Below are 18072 nucleotides of genomic sequence, written 5' to 3'. Positions count from 1 at the left end.
ATAAAGTGCTGATTAACAGGCAGCTTTTTCTTCTATGAAACTTACGAGAGTGTTAGCTTGTCCTAAATACAGAAGATGCTGAAGGTTATGCCGTCACAAGTGAAAAAACAGCTCCATGCTTTAATACTGAAAGCCAGCTTTGAACTACCTGGCATTAACTCCAGTAACAGTCTGTGTTCAGCTACGTGGAGGACTGACCCTTACGTTGCTGACACAGTTTTCTGAATTCATTCAGAATAAACACAGTGTAATGTTCCTCAGACACACCTACATAACCTGTACTGCTGCCTTGTCCTGGTACAAACGAGCATATTGATTCTTCAGGGACTGCTAATGAGTTATCACTTCAGACCAAGCTAGAAATTGTGATACTCTACCAAAACGCTTTCACGTGTTACTACCACGTTCTGCAGAAATTAATATAAAAGGAGCTGAAAATAATACTCACCCACAGAGTCTAAAAATAAGCACCGAAATTTCCCCTCCTCGTTTCTGATCTTTGTTTCCCCTCAGGTGATGACACCGTGCTCCTTTCTGGCTCTCCTGAAACACATTGTGTGCTCTGGGTCACACACTGCTCTGGGAAACTGTTTATGCAGAGTTATCGCTTTGGAATGTATTGTGAGATGCATATTAAGGGCCTTTACATTTAAATATGCATAAATAAGATAGGAACTATAGGCATAAGTATGGTGTGCATTAATTACAGTAGATGTGTCTTCAGCTGCACTACTATAAAGAAATAAACTTCTTCAGAGTATTTTATTTTTGGTGTAGCAGATTCTGTTCAGTTTAGACCTGCAGCTCAGCCCAGTTCAGACTTCTATAAACAAGCCAATTAAAACACCAGAAGCTTATCGAATATTGATTACTTCAGACAACTCAATTAAATGCAGACTTCTTTTATGCAGACGTAGGAATTTTAGGAGCACAAGCTTCTTTGAATTGGCAAGGTAATAATTCTGCAGGAGCAGAAACTATTTGCAGTTCCTGCCAAGTGGACAAGCTTTCCCATGAGAGGACAAACGGAGAAGAGTCCAGATGAAACCAATTGATGATGAGTAGCAACAATCCTATGGAGTATGGGGCAATTTGATACTTCTGTAGTATTGATACGTCCTCGGGCAGGAGTTTTATGAACAAATAAATCTTCCATAGACATTTTATGAGGCAAGTAGTTTCCATCCCACATACAAAAAAAGCAGGGTCAGTAGGTGTGAACACAGATGGAGCTGGTTCTAAAAGTGAAATGAAAAGGTGGAATCCTGGGACTATGCTCCAGTCTTGCTTCTTCTGCAATACTTAATTTAGAGGTTTTGCTGAAGGGAAGGGAGTCTGACCAGTTTTTCATTACATGCTATGGACATGTGCTAGCAACCCCTGACAAAAAGCTTTCCCAGCCTGCTCTAAGACCTACCTCAGTGCACACAGGACTGAAGAAGAAATCCACAGTGATGATTCCATGCACGGTGGGCACATTGCAACCCATAGGAAGAACGTCACACTGCCAGATGTGTGTTCCGTTGCATTCTCTAGTCCTGAAGGAAAAACACTTTAAATTCAGTATATATAATATTCCTGTTAATGTGAGACAGGAGACTGGCAACATGCCACTACCAGAGCCAAGAGATGGAAAAAACAGCAAGCTAGTAGAGTCTCCCAATCTGAAGCAGACAGATCTATTGTAAGCTGTCTCCATCCTTGGGGCTGGATGGCCCAGGATGATTTACGAGCACAATATTTACAACTAACACACATGAAATACATTATGGGTAGAAATAAATCTCCTAACATGCAGAGTGAACAGTTAAGATAAAAGAATGCATATGGTAAACTAGGTGAATGTTTGTCATTAGAAGTGTGGTACTAAAGCCAGAGCACGCCTTTGGGGCAGAGGATGCTGCATGTTTGCACTAATGTTTATCAATGCACAAGATGTTAGGGGAAGACTTTTCCTTATTATTAGTTTTTAGGGTTTTTTTTTCCTAGTGAATTCAAAGCTGCTGATGAAAGACGTGGTTACAAAAACATCTAGAAGTAAAATGCTGCTATAAAGGAAGGTTAGTCTTTTGCCTGCTTCATGAACAGGTATAAGTACAGCCTACCTTTAAGCTCACTCATGAAGGGAGCAGCGATGTGAAGCCCCATTTTGACAGCAATACTGCTAGGAGGTGATGGGATGCTGTCATTATTTTGTTGTTTTGTTTGCTGGTGGTTTATTTTTTGCATGGGGGTGTTTTAGTTGTTGTCATTTGGTGTGTTTTTGGTTTAAATGGTTTTCATTTACATATGTCAGGAGGTGCAAACATCTACTTTAATATCTCTAATAAGCTGCCACAGTTCTATTATAACGAGATATAATCTAAGCAGAATGACCTTTCATATTGACAATGTCACAGGATTGTTTTATTCCCAATGAACTATGTAAATAAACCAAGCTCAGGTCAGCCTGAGTCTGATACAGTTAAATAAATGACATCTGGAAAAGAGAAACCATAGCTCTACTGTATTTTACTGTCAGGTCTTCCACATTAGTCCCAGTTTGCATTTCTTCTATCAAGTGAAGCACTTACGAAGAACAGAAGAATGAGTATCAAAAAAGAATATTAAAAGTTGATTTTAAACACTGTTCTAGTAACAGATACCAACATGCCACATTAACTGGCATTGGCATTTTCACCCCACTGCTTTGTGGTTTCATGCCCATCAAAAAGACATGTGATCTTCTGTAATTACTGCAGCTATTACTTTTGGATTTATTATATTTTTTTTCCCTTTTTTTGGTGAAGCCCTTAAGTACATTGATTTCAAAGGATGCACAGAAAACAGGACAAATTCAAATGGCTATAGGCCACAATATTATGAGACGAACTTAAAAAAACACCAAGAAAGAAGACAGAAATGTGTAAACCTCAAACCATTTTTGATCCCAAATTCAGAGCCAAAACCCTTTAAAATGTGGGCAAATTATCCAACTCCCTCAGCAGAATCCTAGGCTGGGCCACAGAACCCAGGGCTCCATGCCATCAAACCTAATCTTTGTTTGAGATCTGAAACATTCTCTCCAACAGTTTTCAGTCACATTGCAAAACTGTAGAGGAAGATGAAAGGCAGATTCTCCCCGCCTCTCTCACACTAACCCTAGGGCCTAGAAACATCAGGACTTGATTTAACCAAACATGCAGTGGGCCAGAAAATGATGAGTGATACCAGGACGTGACTGAGACACAGAAGACTTTATCTGATCCACAGTTTTCCATTGGATCTACACAGAACCTTGAGCAAACCATGCCCAAATGATGATATTAGCACAAATTAAAGTGGTATGTTCAGAGAGACGCTTATCTTTACTTAACTGCAGTAGTTTTAGTACTGCTGTTGTTACTTTCAAGAGGTAATTCTGCTTCTTGACTATTTGGTTGTCTAAATGATGCTAAATGACTCTTACCATCTCCAGTTGCTGATGACAGCGATGACTGGGTGCACCTTTTTCTCTGCGTTTACTTTAGTCCATTGCAAAGCAATCCTCCTCCAGCACACCTCCTTCAAGTAGGGAGAAATGCAAACAAACAAACAAACAAACAGGAAAAGAAAACATCACTTGCAGCACCTTTTCATGCAATAGTAACAGCCTTTTGGTGCCATCATCAGCTATGGCATTTCATTCACACAGAACACTTGTGGGCACATCACATATGTTTTTCCACTCAACGTATTTTTAAATGTTTCCCAGGCAACTGTTTCAATACAATATGCCTCCTTGGCAACTTGGTACCCATAAATGCCATGCCACTCTTCCTAGCCTTCTTTTTAGGTCCTACTATCTTGGCACATAAATGTCACGTGGCTGGATTTTCTACATTCAGCTACACAGGTCCTGAACTTGTTCCTACATTTGGAATGGGAAGGCTGGATTGATAAGATGAGCTGCTGACTCATCTGTGCATTAACAAATTCAAGTTGTGGTGTCGTACCAAAGGAAGCAGGTTCCAAAGCCAATGACTTTTCATTGAAGGCTACGTCACCTAGCACTAAAATTAGGGAGAACTTACATAACTGTCTCCATTCAGCTGATCTTCTCAAGAAACGGCAATGGGCTCACACTTCTCAGAACGAAACTGCACGTCATCTTTATCCTCCCGCTTGTGCTAAAGGAAATCCTTCACAGCTTTCTTGATTTTGTGGCTTGAATTGTAATACATCCCATCAATGAAAGCAGTCAGAATTTCCCATCTCACTACAGACAGCAGTCAGTGCTGTGGTTCTGTTCTCAGGGCTGCATTTGCTGCAGAGGGTGGAATGCTGGCAGTCCCATTGCTGCAGGAGCTCTCACTGATGTTTTCCTACACGTACCTCAGCTCCCTGTGGTATCTTTAGGGACTATTCCTTTATGACCTTTAGCAGAATGGATGTGCTAAATCTACAGCAAAATCAGAGCATCCAACAAGAACAAAATTTATCGACGTTCTCCTTGACCAGGTGTGAATTAGGCCAAGTAACCCAAACACAATAACACTTCAATTTTCTAGCAAAGCACTATTTATTCTTAATGTTCTCCTCTGATCGTGGAGCTATTGCTACAGAACCAGAGATAGCTAAAAGGACCCAAACTACCTGACAGCATCAGTCACCACAAAAATACATAAATGTTTTAATAACAACTGTGTGGGCTTTAGCCTCAAAGTGGTACATTGACAAAAGAGCAGCTCATGCATGTAACTACAGCAGGCTCTGAGAGGAACCTTGCAGAGAGCACGGTACCACTTCTCCATCCCCTACTCCATAACAATAGCTGAAAATTACAATTTTTCCAGGCTATCAAACTCCTGACACTCCAAATTCTACACCGGCAGCAGAAATCTCCTCCCTGTCTGTGAGCTGTTGTATCTGTAATAGAGACCCTGCATTACCAAGCTTTCTAATTCTTCCCAAATGCAGAAGCTCTCATTCAATGTTGCAGCTGTTGGGTAGGAAATCAGAAATAGCAGAAGGCGGATTAGTCCATAATGTACCAGTTCTTCCCCAGCAAATGCTGCCACCTGCGTTTTGCACTCTCCTCTTTCCCTCAGCCCAGGAAAAGATCACTTGGTTTGTTTGGCAGGCTTAAATGATTGTGGAATTGCAAAAGGATTAGAATTTGTTATAATAGCCCCTTCTTCCTGAGAGCAAAAGTTAAAACTGAGGCCCAATTTACAGCAAGAATCAGGAAATGTGTAAGTAAAGATTAAGCATGTGCAGCTCGACGAGCCTCTACAGGGAGTAGATAACTACACATGCTGGCACTCCATTTACAAGGAAATCCCTGAAGATAATCTGTAGAAGCATTCTAGCTTCCAAAAGCTCAAATCCTTCGACCATTGGCTCGAATCCAGTTAAGGCTGCTGACGATAAAGACTCCTCTTTGCATTTCCATGAGAACTTTTGTGCGAGATCACAAAACACTGCAGTTATTGAATTAAGCAAGACTGGAAGTCAAGAGAGAAGTAATGGGATTTCCATGCCAGTCAAAGAAACCATAGCAGTGAGCTCAGCCAGCATGGCAGAACCAGGAGCATGTCTTGTTGTACACTTCACCTTTAATACCGGTAAGATGCAAATCAAAAACCATCAGCTACGCTAGTAATTTCCACTATTCCTTCCACTATATTCCTTCACTTGTCATCCTTACTGCACAATAATTAAGATGGGTAAAACACTGACAGAAATCACAGGAGCAAAGGAAGGAACTGTGGTGCAAGCAATCATAGATACACCCAGGAATAGCCTAAAAGCTCTCCCTACCCCTCAGTTTACTTTACAAACACGGTTTCTGTGCTGTTTGCTGCCTCCAAGCGGTGGTTATGAGCAGCCTAACATCATTCACAGCACAGACTGAATGAAGGCCAGCAAATACAACCAGACCTCGCTTTCCTTAGAGCTTTTCATCCCCTCTTTCTGCCTACGCTTTATGTGTGTACAGTTCCTCTTCTCACCACTTCTCACCTGGTTCTGCCCGGGATGCTGATAGTGCCTGTCCTGCCAGGGGGTGGAAGGGAAAACCTGAATGTGGAACCTCATCTTCCTCTGGGAAAAAGCTTCTAAATGGAAGCAGAAGCAAAAGGCACCACAGTTATTTCAGGGCTAATGCAGCAGCTGAAAAAGATGCTCCAACAAGAAAGAACTGAGCAGCATCGCTTCTTCTGGAGAAAGAATTAGATCTGAGGTGTGTTTTTAATCTACTTTAAGACTTTGTACCTGTCGGTTTCAGCCGGGCACGGTTTGCTATGGGCACAAAGGCCCAGGGGGGTCGCGCACAGCTGAGCCCACAGCCGTTATCTCACAGCTGAGCAGGATGCGGCCGCTCCAACCGGTCCAATCGACCAAAACGCTACAAAAACACGAAGCTGAAGGAATAAAACTACTCCTAATTACCCGCCTTCCCAACCCCAACCATCCTATCGACGTTGCTGGCCCTCAGGCCGAGCCCAGCCCACCACAAGCCTCTGAAGCGCCGCCTTCCCCACACAACGGCTGGCGCCGCCTCCTCAACCGTCCCATCCGCTGTCATGGCCGAGGAAGGAGCCGCCAAACTGAGCCTTAAAGCCAGGAAAGCACCCACAGCCCACGGCAGGGAGAACAACAGGGCTACGGAGCGACAGTGAGTGCGGGCAGGACGGGGGAGGGAGCCTCGAGGAGGGTCTGGTGTGTGTGTGTATGTATATGTATGTGGGGGGGCTCCGCCTCGGTTGTGCTTGTAGTTAAATGGGTGTCTTACACTCAGCATCACCACAGAAAACCCTTCATCCAGAAGAAGGAAAACCAGAGCAGAATTCTCATTGACAATCCCTTCTCTCCCAATTGGCTCCATACAACCCCACACGCATAAAACCCTTATTATGCTTACTTTATGGTTAATCCTTCCTAATGCCTTCCTAAGGAAGGATTAGATGGAGTTGTTTAGAAAGCTAATCGGTAATTTCAGATTGCCTCGTGGGAACAGCTGAGCACACACACAGGGAGCGATGCAGCACCTTCCTCATTGCACTCAATGATCCCTGTGCTCAGCAAGGGGCCGTGTTTGGTCTTAGAGAAGAAAACAGCAGCTACACTGCACTATTCCACCCAGAAATGAAGATAGAAACAAGCACCTGTATCTCATTCGTTACAAGAAGAAAGTTATGCTATTTACTTTGCTTGCTGTAGGCTACGCAAAGGTTCCCATGATAAACAAGTGGTAGAATAAACAGCTAAACTTGTTTTTTCCTCCGCAGGGAGTCTCACCTGTCTTTTAAATGGTGAGAAGTCTGCATTGCTGCACTTATTCCTACTGACAAATGGCTTTTATGTACCTTTCTGTGGTTTTATATGCCAAAATTGTCTAATATAATACTCCCTTCAGCACACAGTGCTACTTGATCAACAGAAAATAGGTAAGAAGGGAATTCTTTGTAGTGCAAATGGAAGAAACATGCCAATTTGCAATCGTAAAACCCTTACCTTGTGCTCAGCCATTGTGTTGGGCTGAAATAGGTTAATACACCATCAGCTACTGGACACTGGATTGCGAAGCATCCACCTGGCTAAAGCAACAGTTAGGAATATAAGTGTTTTAGGAACCCTCAGCACTACTCTAGATGTATTAAGAGGCAGAAGAATAACTATGTGAAGTATTTTCTTCTCTTTCCCCACCCCAAACTACCAACACTTCCTCACTTTCAGGGCATCAACTGACAGAAGTTCCTGGTTTGAAAACAATGATTTAAACGAGTGTGAGAAGACATGGAGCTTGCTACTGAGGAACATCAGTCCAGATTTACAATGCACAAGTTGGCAAACAGTGCCCAGCTTTCCACAGTTCTTCAGCAAGGTAAAGGAAATGCACTGTATCCTGTTTGTCATCACTTTGTGTTACACTTACAGCACGGACAGTATGAATGAGGGTATCAGAGTCAGCACTCTGAAATACCTTTAAAATAGATGATTCGCAGCTCTTTAGTCTCTATATACATTGTAAGGAACATAAAGACAATTTATGCTTGCACAGAGAACCTGTTTGCAGGAAAACATGAGTACCAGCACATCCCAAAGGAAGGGAATTGGGAAAAATAAATTAATAGATTAATTAGACAGTAACAGATTTTACACTCCTCTATTACTGAATAGAATCTTAACATACGAAACACTGCACTTCTAAAGCAGATCTTCCCACCCACCCCCCAAACAACAGCAGGTGAGCATAGAATATCCTGTTTGTATACAACCAGTGGGAATTACTTGGAAATGTTAAGATGCACTGCTTAAATCCCAGCCAGTTGTTAATTGGTTTGTGAGTGCTCATTGCTTCCATGTAGTTTAGCTTTCTCAGTCTTTGTAGCACGACCAGCTTTGTTTTTAGTGTGTGCATTTGTTCTGAAGACATTGTGTGTCACAGAGCTCTGAGGAAGAGAATCTACAAAAACAAGAAGTCTTCAAGATTGGAATGAAAGACTTTCACTGGACACCATTCCCATCCTTTCATAAAGAACATTTTAAACCAGATTTTAACTCCCCTCAGCTAATAGAAACACAACTGGAGCATTTACATGAAGAATGGGACCAAGCAGATGAACCAAAAAGTTTACCTTCTGCATCTGAGCAAATGTGCTGCAAAACTAATACAGGTCCCCCCCCAGACATGGCTGGGGAAGACACAGGAGGTATTTCCAAGGCAGACGTAGATCTCAAACCATTTACAGACACTCAGCATAAAACTTCTACATGCCATCTGCCATTACCACAAGGAACTGTAAAAGCTCTAAGTGTTCAACAGCATTGCAGAGGGACTGTGCAGAACAGCAAGGAGAAGGGAAAACAAGAGAAAAGCAAGTTTCAAGCACAAACATATCAAAGCAGTATTTCATTTGGTGAGAGCAGGAGTGTTCCTACAGGAAGGAAATCTCCACTGGTGAGCATGGCTGGAAATGAGAGCTGCAAAGAGAATTCTGTACAGGAGAGTGAAGGATCTTCAGCTCTTGACAGCTGCCCCATGTGCCTGACTCCTTTCAGTGGGAGGTGAGTCTCCTGTTACTTTGTACTGTCTTCCAAGTATACAAAAAGCAATATTGCTGGCTGCACTCTATGCCACGTTATGAAAATAAAGTAGGCAAAAATTTTACTTGGCTTTTTAATGGCAGAATTCAGCCCTCCATTACTCTCTAACTGCCTCTATTAAAAAAATCTCCCTTCCAGCAATTTAGCACCTACTCCACAATTTACTGTACAATATGAGTTATGTTTTTCCTTGAAATCACACCACTTACACGCATTTCGGCTTTCACAGTCGCTGAAAACTAATAAGGCTCTGAACAGGTCCTCGAACACTGCAGGATGTGTCTGCCAAATACTTTCCTTCTCTGGAAGGCTGAATGAGACAAAAGAATGGCTTCATTAATGAGATTTTACAGGAACTCAGAGGAGCAGCACAGTTTGAATGACTGGACTCTATCTCACTTAGATCTTTTTATTTGCAGGCTGTCACAACTGGATATCGATGGCCATCTTGCTAGATGCTTATCTGAAAGCACAGATGATATCACGTGGTAAACCCAGAGTAATGAAGAACAAAGGGACAAAGTTGACAATGAACCTTTCTCAAAGGAAAAGGAAAAATGTGTCAAGGAAACGCGTCCTTGTCTCAAACTTCCTGAAATATCACAGATCAGGAACTGAAAGGGAAGGTCAAGTGCTGCCTGCCCATTGTTTGGGATCATTTTAAATCCTCTCATATCTCACCAAAATAGTTGAGAGCAGCACATACAACTGCCATCACAGAACGTGAAAAATCACAACAAACCAGTATCTGAAGTTCTCTGTCTCAGCAAACCCTTTTCTTCTGGACCTCCAGAGCCTGCAGTCCAGCCATGAGCCAATACAGGGAATAAACAGAGTACAGTATTGAGGTACAGGCATAATTCTGTAGGCTTTTTAATTTACAATAAGGTCGCTTTAAAAATTGCAGGTTGGACATAGCTCAGTTTACTGATAAATAATAACAATTATCTTTTTCATTAAAGTCTTTAATAGATGTGCAAGAATATAAATGATCTTAGCTGTTATGGATTAGTAATACCATCTTCTGCACAAATAAAACTGGTCAAAGATCCCAACTAATTAATTATACAAAACTACAAGAACATATTTACTGTTTTACAATCATCATAGTAGCTAGAATTTTCATTTACTATTTCAAATAAGACAACTATATATCATAACCAGATCCATTTGTAATATATTAGGATTTTTTTAAACCACACATTTAATTACATCCTTCATTTTCTTTTATTTATAAAACAAGTACTTTATATAAAAATTTCCCCTTCATTATGAACAGAACATTATTCATACACTTGCACATGAGAAACCAAACTCGTATCCAGCAAACTATTTGGCAACACAGCAACATTGTAAATGCCTGTAAGTTTTTAAATAAATCAAGTATTCTCCACAAGGTTTGTGTAGCAGACACGTCTCTGTTCTGCCTTCCCTCCCTCCCAACAATGTTCTGGCCACCCAGGAACATGGTTAAAAAGAACAAAAAACAACAAATCATGGTTATAATCTTTAGAGTCCTATGCCCAGCATGGCAGAGAACAGCTTCATCTGCCCCATTCCCTCTCATGAGCCGCCTGCAGTCCCTAATGGAGCTACTGATCAGCTGAATAACCAGGGGAACTCAAAGAAAACGTTTTTGGGGTAAACAAAACATCTGACAGAAGGAAAATAAATAAATAGAAAATGACAGATTTAAAAGATAAAATATTTCCTTTACCAGCTAAAGGATCTAAAGCCCAGGCATTGGAGGCAAGTACTCCTCACTGGTTAAATTATTTAGTGCCGATTAAAACACATCTTGCTTAAGAAAGAAAGCTACAGTCCAACTGAGAGAAACCCACAACTTAGAGTTGAATGGGATTAATAGAACTAAACCACGCGCCTGCGTAACTGTTGCTAATGAAGGGATACAAAATGTAGACTGTTAATCAATGGTTAATTGGAAGTTTTAATGTTTTGGCAGTCTCATCCTAGCACCTCATGACTTGGATGTGAATCCGAAAGATGTCATGTTCAGCACCGAATGCAATGCTGTACCCTGAGAAAACCATATGTTAATACAAAGAAAGTGAGAGTGTTGCATTTTGTCCTGCAATTTACACCAGATTAGGTGAGATGACATGGCACAGGGTTTCTCATCATTTCCTGTTACTGTATTTACAACCCACACAATACAGTTAACCAAAAACCCAGCAAAAAGAAATAGTGCCTCGTGTTGTTACTTGTAGAGGCAGGTGAGTCCTCACAAGCACCAGACATTTCAGACAGCAACGCACACTGATTCCCATACATAGTGACAGAGCTTTTCCAAGCTGATAACTGACCTGGATGGAACACACACTTTTCTCCCCACCTTCCCCATCCCACACCCCCACCCCCCGGTTTCTACAAGAAGGGATTTGACAGTTTCTGTTGCATGCCCAAGTTCTTGGGTATGCTTTGCTCCTCCATTAAAAGAAGTTACTACCTGGATGCAAACCATTTTTACCAAAACATCCCATTCTTTTATGTAGAATGATTAGTTATTAATACACACTAATTATAAGCAGACAGTTTATCATAAGCAGGAGGTGTGCTTTATCAGGAAAGTCGCTTATCATGGTTACTCTAGATTTACTATTTAAACTTTAAGGCTATGCTTTATTATTAATGCTTCCTCTCTGATTCTGAATATTTGCACTGCTGATGAGAATACCTCCAAGAATCTGATCCACGACATCACTGCAGGTGTAGGCACTGCTCCAGCACTCCCAGAAATCCTTCCTGGGCAAATTTAGTTTTCTTCAATCTACACAGTTTGGTCAATTTGGAATTTAAAACAACAGACTTTGAAATCGATACTGTAAAATTTAACTTGGAATTAATACTGCTGAGTCACTCCACATGTCAAATTCTACAAAGAAACAAGTGAACATTAGGCTGCAGCTGTGAACCATGTTTATATGTCAATGGTTACTTGAATATTAACAAGAACTTACCAGGTTTAAGAACGTTCCAAATATGTAACAACTCTTCAATGCAGTTTATCCATTTAGGCACTTAAATCTTGTACCCAAACTTATGTTTTGATTGCTAATAAAACACAACTCCTTTTAAATACATCTGAGACGTTTAGACAGGAACCACTTGTGAAAAAAGGCATCAAAAATAAGCTTCAACACCACCGTAATATATTTTATTCTTCAGGATGTTACACTAATATTCTTCAACTGGTAGCTCATTGCATCAAATGTTTGTAGAAAGTGTGCAGTTCTCAGACTTGTTCAGAAACTCCTTTCCCCGAGATGCAATGAGTGTTTCAATCCTTCACGAAATAGGCACAAAATGCAAATTCCTTCATTACTGAAGCCAGTTGTGTCAGTGCCCAGAATGGAAGAATAACTTAGTGGTGGGAGGACACCCACCAAAATCGTTATTCTCTTCTTTGATTTTCAGCAGCAATTATATTAAATCATTGGTCTCCATCCAGAATCTTACAGTTCCCCAGCCTCGCATGCATATACTGTAGTTAAGTATAGATTTAAGGTCATTCACATTGTCCACAGCAAAGATGCCTTTCCTTCATACCGTCTCTTCCGTTGACAGCAACAATGGATTAATATATTCAAATCCTTCAAATTCTGACTGGTCTATTCGTTTTATTATATCTCTGAAAAACAGAAAACAAATGTCATTTTACCAGTTGCAAGTAGCGTTGTTGCTTTATGTTTTCCTCAGGTAGCAGCAGAATACACTACAGAAAGCTATGGCAGACAGAGAGATACAGAAGCAACAAAGAAGGGGACAAAAGACTGGGACACTGTATGTAATATATAGCTGTAATCAGGGAAAAAGAAAAGCTTACTCATCATCTGGGGTTAGCTGCACGGGTTCACTGGTGAACTGCGTATCAAAGTTGTCCAAGCCATAATCATCTGTGATCTGAGGCTGAAACGGAGGGGTTGTTTGCTTCTTTTCCAGCTAGGAAAAAATACAATGGGAGAGGAAAAGAAATTACAGATATTCAGTAATTTGTAACCTCACAAAAAATAACAAATTGGCTTGAAAGTACATGTAGAAACAAGTCAGCACCATTCATTTTAACATTGGTGGAAGGTACAAACGTGCTAATAAGTTTTTTCTAATAGACTTTGAATTGTACGTGCTGCTGGATTATACCTAAAATGCAGCAAAAGGATCAAAACTGGAGACGTAATCAGAAGTTATCTTAACACTTTAATAACAGAAAAGCTGTTTCTCAAGTGTCTCACCATATAAATTAAGAAAAATAAAAACCATTGCTCTATAAACCTGGTTCAAGACTTAACACTGAGAAGCCTCCCCAGGATCTCTCATGTTTCCCCTCTCCTGTAAGCTTCTCTAAAGCTGCCTCTTGCAAAGGCATTTACACCAAGACAACCAGACTTGTTAATGTTAGTTCCAGCACAGAATAAAACTGCAGGCAGCATTTACTAACACCCCCATCAATGGCCAGTCATTAAAAGCAGGAGTTATAATAGCTAAAGCAACCCAGAAATTTCTTTTGCAATTGAAATGCAACTGTATTTACGTACAATGCTTCCTGCTATGAGAACACAAAACCACTATTTATCTGCCATACCAAAGACTGAGAAAACATGAAAAAACACTTTTGATTCAAATAATGCTGCTGTAACCATTAAGAACCTTTTCTCATTTGCTGCAGCACCAATGTGTTCAACAGTAGCTAAGGTTTATTTATTAAGGCAAATCCCTGCTATCATTGAGAGCTGTAAGACTGCTCTTATCACAGCTCAGAGCGATACAGGAGCTGCTGACAGATCATGATGTGTTAATCTCTATCCACAGCAGTTAAAAAACAAGAATTCCCCCTTGTTTAGCTTGTTCCAAAGGCAAGTCATGGACAGGCGTTTTAACTTGTAGAAGCAATTGGGTGCCCACACACATCCAGCCTGCTCTGTGAGCCAGACACTAACCACAGGGAGATGCTGCATGAGTTGCCAGCTACATCACATTGCCTCAAATACCACTGCAATACAACAGAAGTAATGTAGAAAGTCTCCAAGTTGAAGTACTGTAAAATAAGAAGCATCCTAAGTTATAATATATTGAGTTTTTGTAGGCTTGTCTATGAATAGTTCTAATGGATTTGTCTATTTCTTGCATGGTTCCTTAAGCTACTATACATCAAATATTTGTGAATAGAATTCATTACGACTCAACATCTGACAGTGCAGTCTAAAGTAACTACAGTGACAAAAAGAAAGTGCTCTCACTCTGCTTTGTAAGAGAGAAGAAAGTGAAAACTCTCCAATTAAATAAGTTTCCATTCACACTTCAACACACTGGTTACAAAAAGCATTAGCTGCCCCTCTTCCCAGCTCTACAGCGTGGCAAACACTCATGCTATCTCCTATGTATTGTGCAGCTCAAGCAGCAGCCAAGGTCAGTGCCACTGCTCGGCTCCTTCACACAAGCAAACAAGCATTCCAAAGCATTCCATTCTGTAATGTCAGTGAGGTAAGCAGCACCGCCTGACACCAAATATCTAAACATGGTGTGAGCTGAACTGCATCGTGCACACACAGCCGGAGCAGCTCATGATCCCAACACGTTGTTCTAAGCATTTGTGGCATTTCAAGGAGGTCCCATCATCAATGCCATGTGATGTTACTGCAGGTCTGTCCTGCAAACACCCCCATGTTTCATGGGAAGATAAGCAACCAAATTCTATTTTGTCGTTGATATGCTGAGGCTACGCCTTAAACTGATGTAAGTACATAATTTAGGGATGCAGGGACAAAGGTAACAGAGAAAGCATTTACACTAGAGAAAAACAATGCATGAAAAAGTGTTATATACTAGAAAATGTGAAATGCACCTCTACATATTTTTAACCCCTCACTAATTAGAAACATTAACTAAAAAAAAACCCTAAAATTAAAGAGTGCCTTTCATTCTAAGTAAGTGAATGAATTCTAATTCTACCTGTTAACTACAGAGACAGCAAAACTCTTCACAGGAGGATTCACCAAGGTGAGAACTGCAGAGCTTCATTATCATATGCACCAAGTACAAAAATCTCATACAAAGTAGCTCACAAACTGACATGAATACAAACATCTGATGAAATTTTCCTTTGTACTACATATATGTATTTCCTGTCAGGCCGTAAGTGTGAAAAACCAGGTCAGACAATTTCAATGAGTCAAAGGTTTAACTGCAGCCATTTAGATGGCTATAGCTGGCATTACTACTTTCAGAGTACAGCTTTAGGGTTATATTGTTTGTGCTTTCATAGTTGTCTGAAACAGCCTCATAACAGTAGAGATTTGATACACTTCACAGTGGTTTTCCCATTTAACATTACTGGATTATACTTTAATTGGAAGAACAAAGGGTAAATAAATGCAGACTTCCAGTACTAACACAGTATGTTTATTGCTCACGCTGGGTTTCTTTAGTGGGTCATCTAAGCAGAAATTACCCAACCTGAAACAGGACCGGCGTTCCAGTTACAGGCTTTGGAAAAATATACAAGAACAATCTCAGCTGTATCGAATGAGAGGCACAAAACCTTCTGCAGGGATCCCCTTGTAACTGGGATGGAGCAGAACTGGGGACAAGACCCTCATCAGCAGGGTGAGATTTTTAGCTTATATTGTAATCCACAACTTAAATTACCACTGACAATTTCCTTATTGGGTAGGACACTAACAGGCATGCAGCTGATTAAAGAATACACTTCCAGTTGTTTCAGAGTTAAGTTCTGGCTAAATGAATTCTTCCTGTCTTCTCTGAACTGTGAAGGTGTTTTTTCTTTAAATCAAATATACTCCAATTACTTCCCCCTGTTCTGTTAAGGAATTTATCACCACAGAAGTTAGTGCTTAAAAACTGTGGTTAAAAGGCAGTATGTTACAGGTAACTTCCTAACCACCAACTGAGCTAAACATCTACATGCTCTGCGTTATTACTCATGCTGCAGGGCATAAAAGTGACCAATATACGAATTAGAAGGAAGTGATTTATCTATACGAGAAACATTGTAGGCTATGAGCAGTTGGAACCATTTTTACCTTCCTCTGAAGCTTCTGGTAATGGTTTTGATAGAGACAGGCTACCAGACTTGATCATTATTCTGATCTGCTATGGCCTACGTGGGACATACACTTTGGGTTAAGCCTTGCTGGCCACTGGAGGTCACCGTTCCTCTAGAGAAATATCAGATACAAAATCAACATTCAAAGCTCCCCTTGGAACAGAACCAACAACACTGACGGAAAATCGAAAAGCACAGTTTGTTTTCATGCAACATCCTCAGTGACAACAGCATTAAATGACAAAGCATTAAGATGGTTTTAATATATACTTCTGCATGAAGGCTGAACAACTAAATTTGGTTTTCATAGCAAAAATACTGTGATACACTCAGCTTTCTGCCTGGCTCCAGCTTCCTCACACATCAGGATTGAAACACACCAAGGGAAGGGAAACATCCTTGTTTCCTACACCAAGACTTGTAGGTTCTCTTACAGGTCTCGTACAATCTTAAGTAGTTGTACTTAATATTAAACAGCATTCTATGATTCTATCCATTGAAAATGGATACAAAAATTGAAGGTATTTGGATGTTTTGAAGCAATACTAACAATAAAAAGCCACTGATAGGAATAGAATTACACCCAGAACAGAAATATGTTCCTATTTTTGTAACCTTTTCCATTACAATTAACATAAGCAGCCTACAAATTCAATGATACTAAATGCCATTTGAGAAAAATGTCAAAATACTTAAGTATAACTTATTACAAGTTACACAGTGAACACCAATATAGTTAATGCTCCACATCTTAAAATAGAGATCCAAAAATAATCCAGCCATCCAAGCTTTCTGTTCTAACTTGGTACAGTGTACTCGAGACTGGAAAAACTCCTACACAGATGCAGAATGCTGCATTACAGGAAACAGACAGGACAGTGTATTCACTTCTTCCTGAGGAACAGTATTAGAGTGCAATTAGAGACTAACCTGTTCTACCTAATGCTCCTGGCACACCAATCAAATGAAACTACCTCAACTACAAGTGCAGTTCAGGTTCACATCTCTAGAGACTCTGAACTCTTGACAAGAAATCTACAGCTAACAGGTAAAACTCACAATTAACAACTATTAACAAACAAGGATGGTAAAACTATTGGCTGTATTCAGTAGGAAGGGAAACACAGCAGATGAAATGCAACACTTGAACAGAATAAATGACTCAAAGTAGCCCTTGACCTTCAAGTCAGCAGAGACTAAATTAGTTCTATTTTTCAGTAGCACCAATCCCAATACTATCATGCAAAAATTCATATAAAGTACACAAAACAACAAAGCCAGCCAACCTGCCATCACCATCATCTAACAAAACAACAGAAATGAGGAGCTGAAACTACCATCCAAAACATAACCATTATTGCTTCTGCACACAGCCAGCAGTAGCCATGGCTCCGTAGCACAAATGTAATGGATAAATACTGTAAAAATAAGTACTTTGTGCTGAAACAATTAGAAAGGTTGTATTGGTGTTTCCCTGAATGCTATGAAACCATCCTGCATCCAGAGCAAGTAACCTACTATGTTCTGAACCACAGCACACACAACTCAGACGACCAAGACTGAAAGCAACACTTACAGTGGTTTTACATTTTATCCTAAATACATTTCCCAGTACTAAAAGTGCAGCTTAGCTTTTTTTCCTGACATCTTATGTCCTCCTGAGCAGCACTGCCCTAATTATCTTGCAAAATCATACAGAAATCCACCCCAATTTATTAGTGTTTTTAATTAGATATTTAATACTGAGGCTTTCAACCAAGAAGTAGGTAGAAAATCAAAATTCAAGTAAACTCAGCATATATGATGATCAATAACAGTTCCAATTAAGAAGCATTTATACAAATAAAGACAACAAATCTAGAAGCCTTGTGTACCTCTCAGAAACACTCTGCAAAACAGGAACCCTGCAGTGTGTGACGTTT

General features: G+C 40.3%; 3 protein-coding genes across 13 annotated transcripts in view; 1 reads left to right on the top strand and 2 right to left on the bottom strand.

Annotated features, from left to right (window-relative positions):
- Nucleotides 1-376: 376 nt before the first annotated feature.
- Nucleotides 377-6157, bottom strand: LOC146759898 (uncharacterized). The gene is made up of 4 exons (XM_085509139.1): nucleotides 5983-6157; nucleotides 3449-3543; nucleotides 1418-1538; nucleotides 377-543 (listed from the first exon to the last, which is right to left on the bottom strand). The coding sequence occupies exons 1-4, from the start codon at nucleotides 6055-6057 to the stop codon at nucleotides 445-447; spliced, it is 390 nt and encodes a 129-aa protein (XP_085365265.1). The 5' UTR covers nucleotides 6058-6157; the 3' UTR covers nucleotides 377-444.
- Nucleotides 6158-6501: 344 nt separating this feature from the next.
- On the top strand, nucleotides 6502-12925 carry FAAP20 (FA core complex associated protein 20). 2 transcript variants are annotated; one of them, XM_015882474.3, is made up of 4 exons: nucleotides 6502-6637; nucleotides 7699-7846; nucleotides 8411-9030; nucleotides 9489-10465. In XM_015882474.3, exons 1-4 carry the CDS (start codon nucleotides 6546-6548, stop codon nucleotides 9559-9561), a joined length of 933 nt encoding a protein of 310 aa, XP_015737960.2. In that variant the 5' UTR covers nucleotides 6502-6545; the 3' UTR covers nucleotides 9562-10465. The 2 variants fall into 2 exon arrangements, with proteins under 2 accessions (XP_015737960.2, XP_085365264.1); XM_085509138.1 differs by lacking the exons at nucleotides 8411-9030; nucleotides 9489-10465 and adding an exon at nucleotides 12787-12925.
- Nucleotides 10019-18072, bottom strand: part of PRKCZ (protein kinase C zeta) — a 34207-nt gene continuing 26153 nt past the window's right edge. For 9 of the 10 annotated variants that reach the window (XM_085509132.1, XM_015882475.3, XM_085509130.1 and 6 more), the window contains 2 exons: nucleotides 12914-13029; nucleotides 12218-12718 (listed from right to left, as the gene is read on the bottom strand). In XM_085509132.1, coding sequence (XP_085365258.1) covers nucleotides 12631-12718; nucleotides 12914-13029 — 204 coding nt within the window. In that variant the 3' untranslated portion in view covers nucleotides 12218-12630. Of the gene's footprint in view, nucleotides 11963-12047; nucleotides 12719-12913; nucleotides 13030-18072 lie in introns of those variants that run through there. The other variant, XR_014931860.1, reaches the window with a different exon arrangement.

Source organism: Coturnix japonica, chromosome 9, assembly GCF_054131305.1.
Source record: "Coturnix japonica strain WE chromosome 9, WE-NBRP24, whole genome shotgun sequence".
NCBI classification, from domain to species: domain Eukaryota; kingdom Metazoa; phylum Chordata; class Aves; order Galliformes; family Phasianidae; genus Coturnix; species Coturnix japonica.
Note: the sequence above shows the minus strand (reverse complement) of the source record. Positions and strands in the feature narration are given on the sequence as shown.